Source organism: Tenrec ecaudatus, chromosome 10 (assembly GCF_050624435.1).
Source record: "Tenrec ecaudatus isolate mTenEca1 chromosome 10, mTenEca1.hap1, whole genome shotgun sequence".
NCBI lineage: Eukaryota > Metazoa > Chordata > Mammalia > Afrosoricida > Tenrecidae > Tenrec > Tenrec ecaudatus.
Genome location: NC_134539.1, coordinates 139,036,889 through 139,053,480, shown reverse-complemented (window position 1 = coordinate 139,053,480; position 16,592 = coordinate 139,036,889). Strand labels below are relative to the sequence as shown.

General features: G+C 62.0%; 1 protein-coding gene across 5 annotated transcripts; it reads left to right on the top strand.

Moving 5' to 3' along the window:
• Positions 1-751: 751 nt before the first annotated feature.
• Positions 752-14,830, top strand: UBTF (upstream binding transcription factor). Of its 5 annotated transcripts, none has more exons than XM_075561945.1 (21): positions 752-1,063; positions 3,996-4,120; positions 5,500-5,675; positions 6,233-6,316; positions 6,410-6,565; positions 8,596-8,660; positions 8,923-9,043; positions 9,384-9,494; positions 9,834-9,967; positions 10,093-10,234; positions 10,509-10,550; positions 10,694-10,807; positions 10,902-11,057; positions 11,370-11,525; positions 11,625-11,735; positions 12,023-12,111; positions 12,227-12,416; positions 13,485-13,532; positions 13,617-13,688; positions 13,788-13,931; positions 14,028-14,830. In XM_075561945.1, the coding sequence occupies exons 2-21, from the start codon at positions 4,063-4,065 to the stop codon at positions 14,151-14,153; spliced, it is 2,295 nt and encodes a 764-aa protein (XP_075418060.1). In that variant the 5' UTR covers positions 752-1,063; positions 3,996-4,062; the 3' UTR covers positions 14,154-14,830. The 5 variants fall into 5 exon arrangements, with proteins under 5 accessions (XP_075418060.1, XP_075418059.1, XP_075418058.1 ...); XM_075561944.1 differs by lacking the exon at positions 752-1,063 and adding an exon at positions 1,381-1,532; XM_075561943.1 differs by lacking the exon at positions 752-1,063 and adding an exon at positions 2,623-2,818.
• The last annotated feature ends 1,762 nt before the right edge of the window (positions 14,831-16,592 follow it).

Genomic DNA, 16,592 nt, shown 5'->3' with positions numbered 1-16,592 from the left:
CGCGGCCTGCGTTCCCAGGGCTGGCCGAGCCTTTTTGACAAGCCGATTGCGTGGCGGGGATTGGCTGGTCCCGGCGTGACGCCGCTAACAACAAAGGTGGAGTTGGAAGAAATTAGATTAAAGGAGAGGCAGGGAAAAAAAAATTAAAGGGGGAGCTGGCAGGGGACAGGAGGCACAGACGGCGGGGGAGGCACGCCAAGAGCGTTCTTCCTGCGCGGACTCCCCCCAAGCCCCTCGGCGCCAGCCGACCCGGATTTTGCGCCCCACCGCGCACCGGGGCCCAGCGGCCGAAGCCGGGGTGGGAGGGGGCGCAGCCACTGCTCGAGAAACCCCCTCACTGGCACCCTGACATCCCTCGCGGCGACCCTGGGGGAGAACTTTTGGCTCGGATTCCTCGGATCGCACGGCGGCGGCGGCGAAGAGGGTGCATGCAAACCCACGAAGGACTCGCTTTCAAACCCGGAAGGCCTGCGCGGGGCTCGGAGATCGGCCACGACCGGGTGTCCCTGGGTTTTTCGATGTGTTGCAAATCTAAGAAGAGCGTCTTTTTTTTTTTTTGTGGTAACACCCCATCTTCGCTCCCCCACCCCTCCTTTGGCATCAGGGTTGCAAAAGCATAGAGCAATAAAAAAAAAAAAAAGAGCCGCGCACACACTCAGACACACACCAGTGGCGACAGGGCGAGTTGGAAAGACGCAGGAGGCGGCGGGGAGGGAGCCATGGGCGCGGGAAGCAGGCTAGTTCCCCCGCAGATCCCCCTCCGGTCCCACGCCGCCTCGCCGGCCCCGGCAGGGGAGCGAGGAGCCGGGCGAGCAGATGGAGGAGTGGAGCTCGCTCTAGGCAGCGGGCTTGGCCGGAGAATGGAGGAGCCGCCAAGCGCCCGGCTGATTGGAAGAGAAACGCAGCGCGATGGAGGCGGGGGTAGGAGGACGATTTCTCTGCGGGGACTGGCGGCGGCGTACACGCCCGGGTCGGGCGCTGCAGAGCTTGGCTAGCTTTCAAACCGTGCTCGCCGGCTCCAGCCCCGCGCGCCCCCGCCCCAGCCCTCCCGGCGCCTTCGCAGGTGAGTGCGAGCTGGGGGGCCGGAAGACCCGGAGCAGTCTCCACGCGCCCGCCCTGGAGGAAAAAAAGAGAGAAAGAGGGAAAAACCCCCCAAAAAAGCCTTTCCCCCCTTCTAGTTTCGTGCAGCCCCCAGCGCTGTGGGAGGGAAGGGGTGAGGCTGAGCCGCCCGAGGAGGCGGAGGGGCCAGGCGAGGCCGGGGTGGCCCGGGAGGCGGCGGCGCCGAGGCGGCTCTGACGGGCAAGCGCTCGGAGCGGCGCTGCGCAGCGCCGAGGCGGGCGGGCGGGCGGGCGGAGCGGGGCGGGCGGAGCGCGGCGCGTGGGGCTCGCCATTAGCCGTCGCTCCGCTTCGCCATCGCGGGCTTTGTCTGGCGACTCGCTGCTCCCGCGTCGGCTGCGGCGGGGCTCCGGCTCGGCTCGTGCGCCCGCCGCCCCTTCAGGTGCCCCCGGCCAGTGGTCGCACCCACGCGCCCGGTGAGTGAGCCCGGGCGCCACGCGATTTCGGGGGAGAAGGGTTGCCGCCAGTGGCGGCCGATCTCCATGCGCCCGGGCAGGCCTGGGAGCCATGCCGGGGCTGGATTGAACCGGCTCGCCGAGCTCCTCCGCCCGGAGCCCCCTCGCCATTTCTGGGGTGCAAGGATCAAAAGGGGATATTTCTCCCCCCTTTTTACGGGGAGGATGCTTTGTGTGTGCTTTGGGAATTTTAAAAAATGACTTAAGTTTCGAATGTGCCGTTCGGTCGCGTGGGGACCGCGAGGTAGCCGAGTGCCGGAGCCAGGCACCGCGATCGCCGTGCGTGCGCGGAGAGCTGGCGGCCACGCTCGGGGCCGAGGGTGGGCGCGGACGGCCCGCTCTGGGAGACCGCAAGCGGACGGGAGTTGGCTTGGGAGTCGGGGCGGGCGCCGGGAGCATTGGCGGGAGAGCTCCGGCGCGGGGCCGCTGGCACGGCCGGGCCACCCCGACCACCGCGGGGCCCTCCGGGCACTCGCTGCGGCGCGCCTCGCGGCCTCCCTTCCGCGCCGGCCGAGCCTGCTAGCTCGCCCGCGGCTCTGGCGAGGTCGCTCGGTGCCCGCCCGCCTCGGCTCGGAGCCCCGCCGCCATCCGGGCGGCTGCGTGTCTCCCTGCTCCGGCGGCCCCCCCACCCCCCTTCCCCGGCAGCAGCCGCTGCCGCCACCACCACCACCCCCTCCCCTCCTTCCTTCCCTCCGCCTCGGCCGCCCGGGTCCCCCCAGCGCCCGCCCCTCCTCCCAGCTGCCCCCCGCGGAGCCCGCCCGGGCAGGCTGTGGGAGGGAGCGGAGCCGGCGAGGCGAGCGGGCTGGCGCTCGCTCCCCGGGGGTCGGTGTGCGCTCTACGGGGAAGGACGCGCTCGCTGCCCCGCTTCGCCCGCCCCCTCCCGCTCCTCCTCCTCCTTTCTCCCTCCTCCTCCCCGCTCCGGCGGCGGAGGCTGCGGCGGCGGCGGGGGGTGTGCGAGCTGAGGCCGGGGCCGGCGGGCGGGCAGGCGGGCGGGCTGCCTGCAGGCGGAGGGCGCTGTGCTTTGTGCTTTTCGCCGCGAGGAGCAGCAGGCAGCAGCCACAGCCGCCGCCGCCACAGCAGCAGCAGCCGCCGCCCCAGCGCCGCCGCCGCCGCCGCGCCCGGAGGAGGAGCCGCTGCCGCCGCGGGAGGGAGCTGCGGCTGTGCCCGGCCGAGCGGGGGAGGCGGCGCCGCTCAGAGCCGGGGAGGGAGCCGCAGGAGCGGGAAGCCCGGAGGCCGCGCTGCGCCGGGTAACCGAAGCGGGCCGAAGGACGCGCGCCGGGGTCGGGGTCGGGGAGCGAGCCGCCGGCGCGGGAGACGTCCGGCGGGGACCCGGGGCGATCGCCGGGCAGGGGACGGGGCGAGAGCAGACCGGGGCGCCGGGGAGGGACGGCGAGAGCCCAGGGAGGGAAGGGCAGGAAGCGAGGCCTGAGCCGAGCCCGGGCCGCGGGCGGAGGAGTCCGCGCTTCCCCGGGCCGGCAGGCGCAGTTCTCGCGGGCCGCCGGAGGGGGCAGCGGGGCCGGTGAGCGCTGCGCCCCCGCCTCCCGGCCGCCGTCCTCCCGCCCTCTCCTTGGCTCGGCTCCCCGGAGGCCGGGGCGGGGGCGCCGGCGGGGCTGGGCCGCAGGCTCGGGGGAGGAGGCGGCGGTTCCCGCCGCGGTCGCGCCTCTGCGCCGGGCTCCTCGGTGCGCTTCGGGTGGCTGGGCGGTGGCGGCGCCTGGGACCGGGTGGGTGGCTCGGGGGCGGGGGGCTGGTGCGGCAGCTTCTCTCCGGCAGCTTCCCTGCCCAGGCGGGCGGGGACAGCGGCGGGAGCTCAGGAGGGGGGGCGGCGGCGGAATCCGGATCCGGTCCCCGGGGGCGGTGCGGCCGCTGTGCTCCGGGGCCGGCGGCGGCTGCGCTGCGTCCGGGTCCCCGCCGGGTTGCGGAGGCGGGGGGAACCGGCCCGGGGGGGTGGGGGGAGCGGGAGGAGGAGACTGGGGCGCGTGCCCGGCCGCGCGGCCGCGCGCGCCCTTTACCCGCCCTTCCTCCTCCCCCGCCCGCCAGCCTGGGGCCTCCCCGGGGCGGGCAGACCGAGGAGATGGAGAGGCTTTTTTTTTTTTTTTTGCCGGGTGGGGGAAGGACAGAGGGCGGGCGCTCGCTGCACGCGGGAGCTGGGAGCAGTCTCGCGCGTGGGCAAGGGAGGGCGCACGCTGGAAAGCCGGACTGTGGAATCTGGGGGAGGGGATTAGGAAGCAGAGGAGGAACTGCTGGACCCCTTAAGTACTCCCACGCCCACCAACCCATAAAATCTACTCCTACTAGAGTCTGGGCAGGGCCACCCTGCGAGTGGGGACTTGTGCTTCCCTCCCTCTTGGGGGGGGGGGCCCTAGAAACAGAAAGTCCCTCATCTCCCAGCCTGCTTAAATGGGGGGGCTATTTTCTCTTTTTCAGGGTGAGGTGGCCTTGACCCCAGCTTGCCCCGCCAGCACGACCCAGGAGGTGGCTGGACGGCTGGAGAATGAACGGAGAAGCCGATTGCCCCACAGACCTGGAAATGGCCGCTCCCAAAGGCCAAGGTAGGATCTCCCATCCCCAGGCGTGTCTAACCTAAAACCTGGCTCCACTTGGCTGTCTGCCAGGTCCACTCCCCTTCCAAAATGCTTGGCCGATCTGTTCTCTGAACTGAGATGGGGAGGTGGTCTTCAGTACCTGGACTGTACCAGGAGCCCCTTTGGGCGCAATCCAAATTTGGATTTGGCCTTGAGCCTACAAATTGTATTCTTCACGCTTCCCTTTCTCCATGTCGGAGCAAAGGAGAAAGAGGTTCTTGGGGGGGGGGGGGCGTTGGGGGACAGTGAGCCTGGATTGACCCTGCCCTGAGACTTGGAATGGGAGGAAGGATGAGGGAGGAGCCGGGGTGGGAGGGCGAGTCTAGGAAGGCTTTTCAAGCTTTTTGTTGTTTGGAAGGTAATGAGGTCTACAGAGAAAGCCATGTTGTTTCGAAGCCCTTAGCCATAGGAGATTCATGCTCTAATAGACCCTGTTTCCTCCTGTAAGAATTCAGTCTTTATTTGGGGGGCTGGGGGGGATTGGAAGTGGAGCATCTGGCAGTGCCTGCAGGGATGGAGAGAGGATTATGGGTCCATGTGACCCTGCACTGGGAAACACTGGCCCAAGTTACCAGAAGTAAGCAAAATGAAGAACCCTTTTGACTTCTGCCCCTGTACAGCTGTTCCCCCAGCTCTCCGGGGAGGGGCCAGAAGCTTTATAGGGGTTGCATTTCACCGGTCCAGACCCCGCTTTTGCCTCCCGGGGGTGTTGAGCCCTTAGTCTGCCCCGTTGCCCACCTTGCCTCAGAGACGCCTCCTTGAATGTTTTCCCCACCTCCATCCTAGTTTGTTAGTTGCCAGAAATCCTCCTTCGGTCTGCCTAGAGGAGGGGTGGAGAGAAGATTATGGGTCCATGTGCTAGAGTGGGGAGGCTGGAATATTGTGTCTCTGGTGTTAGGTTCCAGCTGTGCTGGTCAGAGAAACATCTGCATGGGCTTTCTTCACTGCCCACACCCGATGCTGCATCTTTGCAAGCTTAGGGTATCCACCCAGAACTTGGACTTGAACTTGGCAACACATTTTGTTGTGTTGGTCAGCTGCCTTCCCTCCTCTCTCTGATAAGCTAGCTGCTTTCCCACAGGATTTCAGATCCCTTCAGCTGTGCCTTGTTCCATACGCCGCACAGCTGCTCCCTGACAGGCAGCCAGGAATGTCAGCAGCAGTCATCGTATTGAAGGAAGCCCAACCTGGGTTCAAGTGTAACTTTCTAGGTGTGACACGCCCCGGGTTAGCACCTACCCCGAAACAGTGAGGGCTGGGACAGTTCTGTGCCATCCCGTGGAAGGGGACCATTAGCCGAGTTAGCATGAGCCGCATGTGTGATGGCCCTCTGTCGCCCTCACCAGACCGCTGGTCCCAGGAAGACATGCTGACTTTGCTGGAATGCATGAAGAACAACCTTCCGTCCAATGACAGCTCCAAGTTCAAAACCACCGAGTCACATATGGACTGGGAAAAAGTAGCATTTAAAGACTTTTCTGGGGACATGTGCAAGCTCAAATGGGTGGAGATTTCCAACGAGGTAACTGACACTGTACATGTCTATATGCATACACTTAACCGACTCTTCTTGCTGGGTGTGTGTGTGTGTGTGTGTGTGTGTGTGTGTGTAATATAGACGAGGTTGTAAATGAGGAAGGAGACCAGGAGAGGAGCTCATGTGGACTCCTGTTGCCTCTCCTACCTGCCTTTGTGCATTGGCGGGGGGGGGGGGGGGAAGCTAGAGGAGGGCGCAGTTGGCAGCGTTAGACAAGAACTCTCCGGTGCTGCCCTTTTCTGACTGTTCGGCCTTGAATACTTACTGTCTTGGAGCTTCTGTCTCCTGGCCGTCAAAGACCGTACCAAGGTCAGATGATCACCGTCTTTTTATGTGTACCCAACTGCCTGGGCCTCTACAGTAGGCATGGGCCAGTGCCACGATGTCTGCCTGAGTTTGGGGGGCCACGGTGGCTACTAGCCTCTGTCCCTGACACTTTGAGGCCAAGGGAGAGTGGAGGGGACATGTTGGAAAGCGGTGTGTCATAGGAGGTGGCAGTTCCCCCTTCTGACTTTCCCTGTCCCCCGACCTCGCTTCATTAGGTAAGGAAGTTCCGCACGTTGACAGAATTGATCCTCGACGCTCAGGAACATGTGAAAAATCCTTACAAAGGCAAAAAGCTCAAGGTGAGTTTCCAGGAGGCCGCACACAAGGGGAAGGATGGTCTGAACATAGAGTACCAGGACGTGATCTTCACCATGTCCTGTCCCTCCTTCCAGAAACACCCAGACTTCCCAAAGAAGCCCCTGACCCCTTACTTCCGCTTCTTCATGGAGAAGCGGGCCAAGTACGCAAAGCTCCACCCTGAGATGAGCAACCTGGACCTGACCAAGATTCTCTCCAAGAAATACAAGGAGCTGCCCGAGAAGAAGAAGGTGGGGGGAGGCGGCTGGTAGGAGCGGGGTGGTGCAGTTGAGAGTGGTGGCATCAGGAGCAGTGGCAAGTCAGCCCGGCATAGTAGGGCCTTGGGCGGGCCACACCTGCTCACGCGCTCCCAGGCCCACACACAGCCAGCCCCACTGAGCCTGAGCTCGGACGATCTTGGATCCCACCGGCCAGCCCAGAGTTCAGTTTCTGTGCTGTTTCCCTCACACACACATTTCGCCCACCCCCCTGGGCCTGCCCCCTCACTTCCCCATCAGCTGGTGGTGGCCTCATAAAGGTAGCCTGGGGAGAAGGGCAAGGAATTGAGGGCCAGGAGGGTTAAATCCCCCAGATCACACAATTAACAATGGGCTTGGGCTTAGCACCCTAGATTCCATGCCCAGTGCTTTTCCCATGGCTACATGCACATGCTCAATGTGATCCCTCCGCAAACACACCTCCTAAGGACGCGTGCTGGTTCCCTGTACAGGTTGGGGGGAGGTGGGCAAGGAGCGGGCTCTGTCCTGGGCTGTTGGGTGCAGGTGGCCCCAGCCTCCTGATTAGAGGCAGACACACAGGTGAGCACAGAGGTTAGGGAGCAACACTGCGGAGGGGCCATGGAGTAGGGTGGTGGGTGGGAAGAGACGACACAGGGAATGGGGCAAAGGTATTGGCAGGGGGCCAAGGGAGAGGCCAAAGTGGACAGTTGCTGGAAGGGGCAACAGAGGCGTGCTCAGCTAGCCTCAGCAGGTGAGACCACTGCCCTACTGTGAGTAGCCCGTCACCTGGTGTGTCCACTTCAGCAGCAGGCTCACATGCTCTCCAGGTTCTTTACCTCAACAAAGAAGGCAAGCCAAGTGGGGCTGGGTGAAGATGCTCCCTGCGACCACTGCCCAAGCTGGGCAAGAGGGACTTCCTGGCGCTGTGGCCAAGCCTTTCAGTGCTGATGTTGAAGGGCTGACTGTACACTTGACCCCAAACACTCACCAGAGGGCGGGCGAAACCAAGGCAGGGGGTCTGAGGAGCGTGAGGGTAGAAGAAAGCTCTGGTAGACGTGGGGGAGCTGCGAGGGACAACAAGACTTGGGCCTGTTCTTCCGACTCCCACCAGAGTGCTTTGTACACTTGGGTCAGTGACCTCACGTCGCCAGGCTTCGTCCACATCCAGAGTGCAGATCTTTATGAACCTGTTTTGTCCAAAGAGGGCTGGGGTTGGGGGCAGCAAGAGGGAGGCGGCCAGGTTCTGGTGGTGATTTTTCGGAGCACCTAGTGGAATGGGGACCCACCTTGGACTCAATCGCCATGAAGCCTATGAGGAGGGAAGGAGACAGAAAGATGACAGCCAAAGAAGGAGCAGTCTAGAATGGTGGAATGGAAGGTGCAGGGAGAGAGATGACGGGGAGGCAAGCTGCACGCTGGGAGAAGAGGGGGAGGAAGGGAAGCCAAGTGGCAGAGGAGAGTGAGTTGGCTGCGGGAGGGCTCACAGGAGCCTGGAGGAACGGCTGAGGAAGGGGTCCAGGGCGGAGAAGGATGGAGGTGCTGATGGCAGGACCAGGAAAGAATGTGGGAGTCACTGCCCAGGGGCCATGGTTGTGGAAAAGTCCAAACTCCACAGACAGGACTACCGAGTATGGTTTGTGTGGCAAAAAGTCACTGGGTTCCCGCCCGAGCCATCCCGCTGCCTGGAAGCAAGGCCTCGCTGGGGCCTTGGGGGCAGAGAAGAGAGTGATGGGGGCAAGGCTCTTGTCTGACTGATGCTGGGGCAATCCCAGCCATGCCACCACTCACTGATTGGATAATGCCATGTCCGTTCCCACCCATCCCCAGAGGGATTCTGTTGTCGGGTAGGTTTGGTGTTCTGGAAAATTCTCTGTCATGGCCACTAGAAGGCAGACCACCGCTTCTGCCCACTCAGGCTGTCCCTGCACTTTGCAGGGAGGGAGGCAAAAGCAAATGAGAAAGCCCGGAGGTGGCTGTTAGCTCAGGGTGAGGTAGGCCTTGGGTCCTGGTTGACCTGGTCCCTCCTTCCCCCCACCCCCCAGATGAAATATATTCAGGACTTCCAGAGAGAGAAACAGGAGTTCGAGCGAAACCTGGCCCGATTCAGGTAAGGCAGTAGCACCTGGAGGAGGGCCAAAGGGCGCCCCTGCCCTGGGTTGGGCAGGACAGGCCGATCCCAGTCAAAGCCTCGAGCTTGCCATCTCACATGTGCACCCCAATGGGTCATACTCCGGTGGCCGGGACAGACAGCTCTGTCCTACCAAGCCCCAGCTGAGGAGCCTAGGAGGCCCCGGTGGGCGGTGCTGGTTTGGGTCTGCCTGGGCCTCAGCCCGGCCTCCACTGATCACTGCTCCCCATGCCCTGGCTAGGGAGGACCACCCTGACCTAATCCAGAATGCCAAGAAGTCGGACATCCCTGAGAAGCCCAAAACCCCCCAACAGCTCTGGTACACCCACGAGAAGAAGGTGTATCTCAAAGTGCGGCCAGATGTGAGTGTCCGGCCGAGGGCTGGAGGTGGAGGGCGCACGGTGGTGGCAAGGGGGGAGCCGCGCCGGGTCGGCTGGGCACGGTGCAGGGGAGCAGGAGAGGAGCCCCCTCCCCAGGGGTGGGCTGCATGGACAGGGCCTGGGCCAGCTGGCGTGTGCGTGCGTGTGTGTATGAGCCTGTCCCCTTGCATCCAGGCGGAACCCCCGCCTCTCTTTGCCTTCCCCTCCTGGCCTGTGGGGGACACTGATGTGACCTCCGGTGGCCTGAGGGGGCGGGGGCCACTGGGCTCCCCACCCCCTGCCCCTGGCTGCCTGTGCGTGTCTGACGGCTTTTGGTTTGCAGGCCACTACGAAGGAGGTGAAGGACTCCCTGGGGAAGCAGTGGTCTCAGCTCTCGGACAAAAAGAGGCTGAAATGGATTCATAAGGCCCTGGAGCAGCGGAAAGAGTACGAGGTTAGGCTTCCGCTGCGCTCCTCCCCGTCCGGCTCTTCACGAGCCTCTGCCCTCTGACTCCTGGCCACCGCGCTCTGCGGAAGGCACGCAACCCCGGTCCCTCCACTGAGGGAGGGGCCTTCTGGGCCCCTCGCCTCTGCCCCTTAGCCTTTCCCACCCCCATGAGATCTCAGGCTAGGGCAGGGCAGGGCCCCATGTCTCGTGTGTGACATGGCAAGACACAAGGCCGCCCCCAGCTTTGCTCCCTGCCTCCCCTCCCCAGCGGCTCTCCCCACTCCCCCTGCCCCAGCTAACCCCGCTCCCGGTCGCCCTCCACCCCCCACCCCACCTCCCCTGCAGGAGATCATGCGAGACTACATTCAGAAGCACCCCGAGCTGAACATCAGCGAGGAGGGCATCACCAAGTCCACTCTCACCAAGGCCGAACGCCAACTCAAAGACAAGTTTGACGGGCGACCCACCAAACCACCTCCGTGAGCGCCGCCCCGGGGCGGGGTAGTGGGCAGCCCGGGCGCTTGGGTGGTGAGCGAGAGAAGGCCCACTGCTGCCAGGCCACCCCCTGGGGTGCTCAGAGACACCTCCCCGCGGCCCCCCACAGGAACAGCTACTCGCTGTACTGCGCCGAGCTGATGGCCAACATGAAGGACGTGCCCAGCACGGAGCGCATGGTGCTGTGCAGCCAGCAGTGGAAGCTGCTCTCCCAGAAGGAGAAGGACGCCTACCACAAGAAGTGCGACCAGGTAGCCCCTCGGGCCCCCCGCCTGGGGTGCTGGCGGCATGCATGACCTGCGCTCTGCTGGCTCAGCCATGCTTGGTCCGCTGTGCCTTGGGGCCCTGCCTCTGCACTGGCCACTGCTCCGTTAAGTTTCTGGGCTAGTGGGGACAGACTGCCCTCAGCCCTGCAGCTCGCTAGGTGTCTGTGGACGGAGACCAGGCCACAGCTAGCATGGGAGGGCAGGGGAACCGCCAATGGGATTGCCCCCAGACTGACCCCGAATCCTTTCCCTTCCCCAGAAAAAGAAAGACTATGAGGTGGAACTGCTCCGGTTTCTAGAGGTGAGTGTTCTTCCAGGCGGGGATCTCAGCGGCAGATACTGAGGGCTGTCAGACAAAGCCTTCAGGACCACCGGGGCGGGGGGATGCTCCCAGAGGGCTGGGGCCCTGGGTGCAGCCCCCGAAGCCACTTCTTCCCTGGCCAGAGCCTTCCCGAGGAGGAGCAACAGCGGGTCTTGGGGGAGGAGAAGATGTTGAACATCAACAAGAAGCAAGCCACCAGCCCAGCCTCCAAGAAGCCCTCCCAGGAGGGGGGCAAGGTGAGCAGGGCTCCCCACAGATCAGGAGGGGCAGGGGCCGGGTGCCTGGTGCATCTTCTGAACCTCTACCCTCTCTGCCCGCCCCCGCTGACAGGGCGGCTCAGAGAAGCCCAAGCGGCCGGTGTCTGCCATGTTCATCTTCTCTGAAGAGAAGCGGCGGCAGCTGCAGGAAGAGCGGCCCGAGCTCTCGGAGAGCGAGCTGACCCGCCTGCTGGCACGCATGTGGAATGACCTGTCAGAGAAGAAGAAGGTCAGGCCTGCCCCCGGGAAGTCAGGGCTGGCGTCACGTCCCTGCAGGCTAGCAGCACTTCCTTGGCCCGGCTCATGTACCTGGGCTGCGATGGCAGCACTCGGAGCTGTCAGCCTAGGCTGGTGGCTCCCTGGGGGGGGACAGGGACAGTGGGGTGCTGAACCACTTGGAAGAGGGAGACATCTGGCTCAGCCCAGGCCTTGGCTTGCCCCACCTCTGGCACCTGGAGAGCTGCAGTGCTGCTGGATATGGGGCGCACGCCCCCTGGAGGTGGCTCGGGGGCTGACAGTCGCGTGCACTGTCCCCCTGCAGGCCAAGTACAAGGCCAGGGAGGCAGCCCTGAAGGCGCAGACCGAGAGGAAGCCGGGTGGTGAGCGTGAGGAGCGTGGCAAGCTGCCCGAGTCCCCCAAGCGGGCAGAGGAGATCTGGCAGCAGAGCGTCATCGGCGACTACTTGGCTCGCTTCAAGGTGTGTGGGCACAGGCTGACGCACCCGCGGCCTGCCCACGCAGGCCTCTTGTGGCCCTCAGTGACCCCTCCCACAGCTGACGCCCCTCTCTGTCCCCAGAACGACCGGGTGAAGGCCTTGAAGGCCATGGAGATGACCTGGAACAACATGGAGAAGAAAGAGAAGCTCATGTGGATCAAGAAGGCAGCTGAAGACCAGAAGCGATACGAGGTGGGAGAGGCTGCTGGCTGGAGCAGCGGGAGGGGGGTGGTGAGGGGGTCCACATGGGCCAGCCCTCTTGCCTCTAGGGCAACTGTTTGTTGCGGGGACTGTGCTGACCGGAAAGGGCTTCCCACCTGTGGAGCAGGACAGCTGTTAGGAACTGCTGTCTGGCGGTGCCTCGGTGGCTCTTTCCGGGCACACGAAGGCGCTGACAGCATTGGGGCAGGGATATTTCAGCGGTGGAGGAAAGGATTCGTGTAGACTTTCCCACGTCACATCTCCCACCCCTGCCGCAGAGAGAGCTGAGCGAGATGCGAGCCCCTCCGGCTGCTGCAAACTCTTCGAAGAAGATGAAGTTTCAGGGAGAACCCAAGAAGCCTCCCATGTGAGTCTGGGGTCTGAGACCCACCTGCCCTGGGGCTTGGGGTGGAGAGACCCTCGACTTGAGGCTGCTTCGATGGGCTGCGACAAACCCACCCTGCACCCTCCCCACCTCCCAGGAATGGTTACCAGAAGTTCTCCCAGGAGCTGCTGTCCAACGGGGAGCTCAACCACCTGCCCCTGAAGGAGCGCATGGTGGAGATCGGCAGCCGCTGGCAGCGCATCTCCCAAAGCCAGAAGGAGCACTACAAGAAGCTAGCAGAGGAGCAGCAGAAGCAGTACAAGGTGCACCTGGACCTCTGGGTCAAGGTGAGCAGGCAGAGCCACCGACCGGAAGTAGGCAACATCATGTAGGTTGGTCTTCATCCATGTCACTCAGTGCCCGGCGGACCCAAGGATTCCCTTCACTCTTTGACAGATGAAGGAACTAGGGACTCGGAGAGGTCAAGTGATGTGTTAAGGTCACAGCTCATAATCAAGTCTGATTGCCTTTCTCTTGAGCTGGGACCAGGAGACTTTTTTTTTTTTTCTTTTATCAGTAAGGGTTTGTTTTTGTTTATATTTTTAAGAAATCATTTTACTGTGGGCTCTTACAGCCCTTATAAAAATCCTTACATCTATTGTGTGAAGCACATTTGTACAATATGTTGCCATCATCCTTTTCGAAACATTTTCTATTTGAGTCCTTGGTATCATCAGCTCTCATTTTTCCCCCTTCCCCCACCTTCCCACTCTCATGAACCCTTGATAAATTATCAATTGTTATTTTCATATCTTTCACCATCCGCTGTCTCCCTTCACCTATGTTTCTGTTGTCCATCACCCTGGGGCTGGGGGACCAGGAGACTTTTCATGGACTCTGGCTTGACCCCAGCCTCTGAACATTGACCAGTCAGACCTGGAACCTGGGGAGAGAATTTATGACATCCCCAGCCCCCTCAGCACACTTAGGTTCTGGAAAGTTGGTGGGCCCCAGACTGCCTCCTCCGGGGTTGATGTCAGGCTGTAGGACTGGGGGAGGGGGGGAGCAGCAGGCGTGTGGGTACTCTGGGAAGACCCAGGAGGGACCTGAGGACCATCTAAGCAGAAAGCCACCCTGGTGCTCCGCTCTCAGGTACCAGGGGCTCTCTGCAAACACTCAGACTCAAAGTGGGCAGGGGGGACTTCAGTCAAGAAGGAGATGGCTCATTCGGTGGGCTCGGGTGCAAAGTGGGAGCGGTATGAAACTGGTTCAGAGCAACCCCACCTGGTTCACGTCCCCAGAGCCCCCCCTCCCCTTCCTGCTCTAGGATGGAGGGACGGCATCTATAGTTTGTGGTCTGTAAGATGGCAGTGGCTGTCCCATGAAATGTTCCGCCCTCCCCTCTGTCCCCCCAGAGCCTGTCTCCCCAGGACCGTGCAGCATACAAAGAGTACATCTCCAACGTAAGTCTGGGGGGCAAGGTGGCGGCATGGGGCCAGGGGGCTGGCTCAGACTGGCTCTAACGGCTACCTCATCCTCCCCGGCAGAAACGCAAGAGCATGACCAAGCTTCGAGGCCCGAACCCCAAATCCAGCCGGACTACTCTGCAGTCCAAGTCGGTAAGGACCCCGCCCCCAGGCCTAGGTAGGGGGTTCTGTGCCTGAGCCCTCAGCCAGCTCCACAGAAAGCCTCTGAGCGGTCCCCTCTCCCCGCCCCAGGAGTCTGAGGACGACGACGAGGAGGACGAGGAAGACGAGGACGAGGATGAAGAGGAGGAGGAGGAGGATAACGGGGACTCCTCTGAGGATGGCGGGGACTCCTCCGAGTCAAGCAGCGAGGATGAGAGCGAGGACGGCGATGAGGTGGGCCAGGTGGGCGGGCAGAGCGTGCCATCCTGCACTGGGACCTGCTGCCGGGGGAAAGGGCAGGCGGCTGACCGCGCGCCCCGCTTCCCCCAGAATGAGGACGACGAGGAGGATGATGATGACGACGAGGATGACGATGACGACGAGGACAACGAGTCCGAGGGCAGCAGCTCCAGCTCCTCCTCCTCCGGGGACTCCTCGGACTCGGACTCCAACTGAGGCCCGGCCACCCGCCCGGGGCACCAGGGAGAGGCCCGCCTCTGCCTGCTCGCTGTGGGGGCTCCCCTCCCCGCCTGACCACCTTTGTTTCCCCCCCCCCATGTTCTGCCCCCTGGCCTCCCCCCACTTTTTCTTTCTCTCTCTCTCTCTATCTCTTTTTTTAAAAGCAAAATGTGGTGGGGGGGGAGGGGGCCTGGAGAAGCCCAGGCCAGGACGCTGCAGCCTCAGCCGGCCGCCCTGGGGGGGCACCAGGGAGCGCAGCGCAGACTGAGCCGGCACTCCAGGCAGCCCACCCTGCTGCGGAGCCCACTGCACTCGGTTCGGGCATGGACAATGGACCAGGGGCCGGGCCGGGGAGTGGGGCGCTCCATACCTGCAGCCCAAGCTGAGGCAGACGGGGTGGATGGAAGCTGGGCAGGACCCTGTCCTCCCCAGTGCTGGCGCCCAGCCCCCCCCCAGCCCCCCCACATTGGAACTGGAGGCAGGGAACCTGTGGGGAGAGGAGGGCTGATGCCTTGCAGCAAACAGGCATTGCCCATCTCACTCTCTCCCCTGTCCCCTGCAGGAAGGAGCTGCCTGAACCCACTCGCGGCGGGGAATGGGCAGAAGTGTTTTTTATATATGTGTATATATTTTTTTTTTAAGCTCTGAGCTGTCAACGAGACGTTTCCTACCGATCTCGGCTACCGTCTCTGCTGTCGTTTCTGGGAGAGGGAGGGCTTAGGGGGTAGCTTTGGGACTTTTTAAAAATGGTCTTGGTGTGTGAGTGTGCGTGTGTGCGCGCGCGGCCTGTACATAGCCTGGTGCACCTGTGGCTGCCTGAGCGCGTGTATGGGAATGTGTGTGAGTGTGAGAGAGGGGGGATGGGGGTCTATCCCAGAGCCCACCTCAGTCTTTGTTGGTGAAGTTGGAAAAAGGGTTGGTGTGTGGAGAGCCAGGGAGACGTGATCCCGGTGAGACTGGGCTGCCCTTCCTCCGTCCTCTGCTTTGCCTAGTCTCTGATTGGACTTTGGGGGTGTACTTCAGCCACAGGATGCTTCCTAACCAGTTCCCCCTCCTGGGGACCATCTTAGCCACTGCCAGTCTCTATTCTGGCCTGAGGAAGGGAAGTGGACAGGCAGACAAATGGTGAACTTGACGGCAATTCTTGTGGCAAGAGGCCTCACCAGCCCATCTGCCGGCACAGGATCTGGACGTCAGGAATGTGTCCAGTGTGTTTAGTTAAAACACATCCCTCTTGCCTTCCCCCAGTCCTCAGCCCCCCGCCCCACCCAACCTTTGATTTCTCAGGTCTGCGCCCCTCTTCCCCCTCCCCCCCCCCCCGCCAGTTCACTGCTGGGGAAGAAGACTGCCACACAGGCGCCTGTGGCTGTCCCTCCTTGCCCAGCCCTCCCAAAGGTTTTCATACCTTGAGTCCTTGAATTTTAATAAGCCAAGCCACTTTGTCTCTCTGTGGATATATATTTTTTTTGTACAAATCTTAGGTTTAAACAATCATGTCAGTGACCTATTTAATAGGGGCTTTTTGCTTTTCTGCCCACCCCCTTTCCCCTACAATGAAAACCAAGGGGTGACAGAAAAGTGGGAACTCCAGGTGGGAGGGGGTGTGGGAAGACAAGGAGAGGGTCCCCAATCCCCTACTGTGGCTAGTGGGGCCCCTCGTCCAAGGCTAGCCAGAGACAATCTGCTTCACCTCAGACTGGGAGTGGGGTGGGGGCAGCTGGAGAGGCCTACTGCCCACCCCCCTCCCCTTTGTCCCAATCCCCAAGTGGGGGAGTGAGGAGCCCAATGTCCCCGGGTCACGGTGCTTTAGTGGAATGTGTTCATCTACAAACAACTTCAAGTGGGACATTCCCCACCCCCCACGCGATTTTAAAAACTGAACAATTCTTAGTATGCACAGGGCCATCGGGGTGGGGGCCTTGGTGCTGTAAGAGGTGACTCGGTGCATTTTGGCACTGGGATGAGGCGGCTGAGGTGGGAGCATCCCCACTTCTCCTCTTCCTTCCCCCCAGTATTTAAAGAAGTGTTTTGTAGGTTTCAACAACCACCACAAATTGAGTTTGTGACCTGGGAGGTGGGAGGGCAAGGCTTAGAGGGGTCTTGCTTAAGCTTAAAGGCCAACTGTGGAAGTTTTCTTCTTCTTTTTTTCTTTTGTATAATAAAGTGAAAAACAACCAAAAAATGGACTGTTTCCTGGTCACTGGACTGACTTGAGGGTGGGGGCAGGTATGGGGAGGAAAGGCTTTTGTATTTAGAACCTGCTTTGGGTTTGGCTAGTCTTGCCTGAAGACTCCAAAGACAACCTCCCTTCAAGGCAGCTGCCTGTGTGGTGGTTGCACTTGGTCAGTTGTGTGTTCATCAGGACCACTTTGGAGTCTGAGAAGTTGGGGAATAATAGCATTCTTTTTCCCAGAGTGCTTTGGGAAGGTGGGGGTG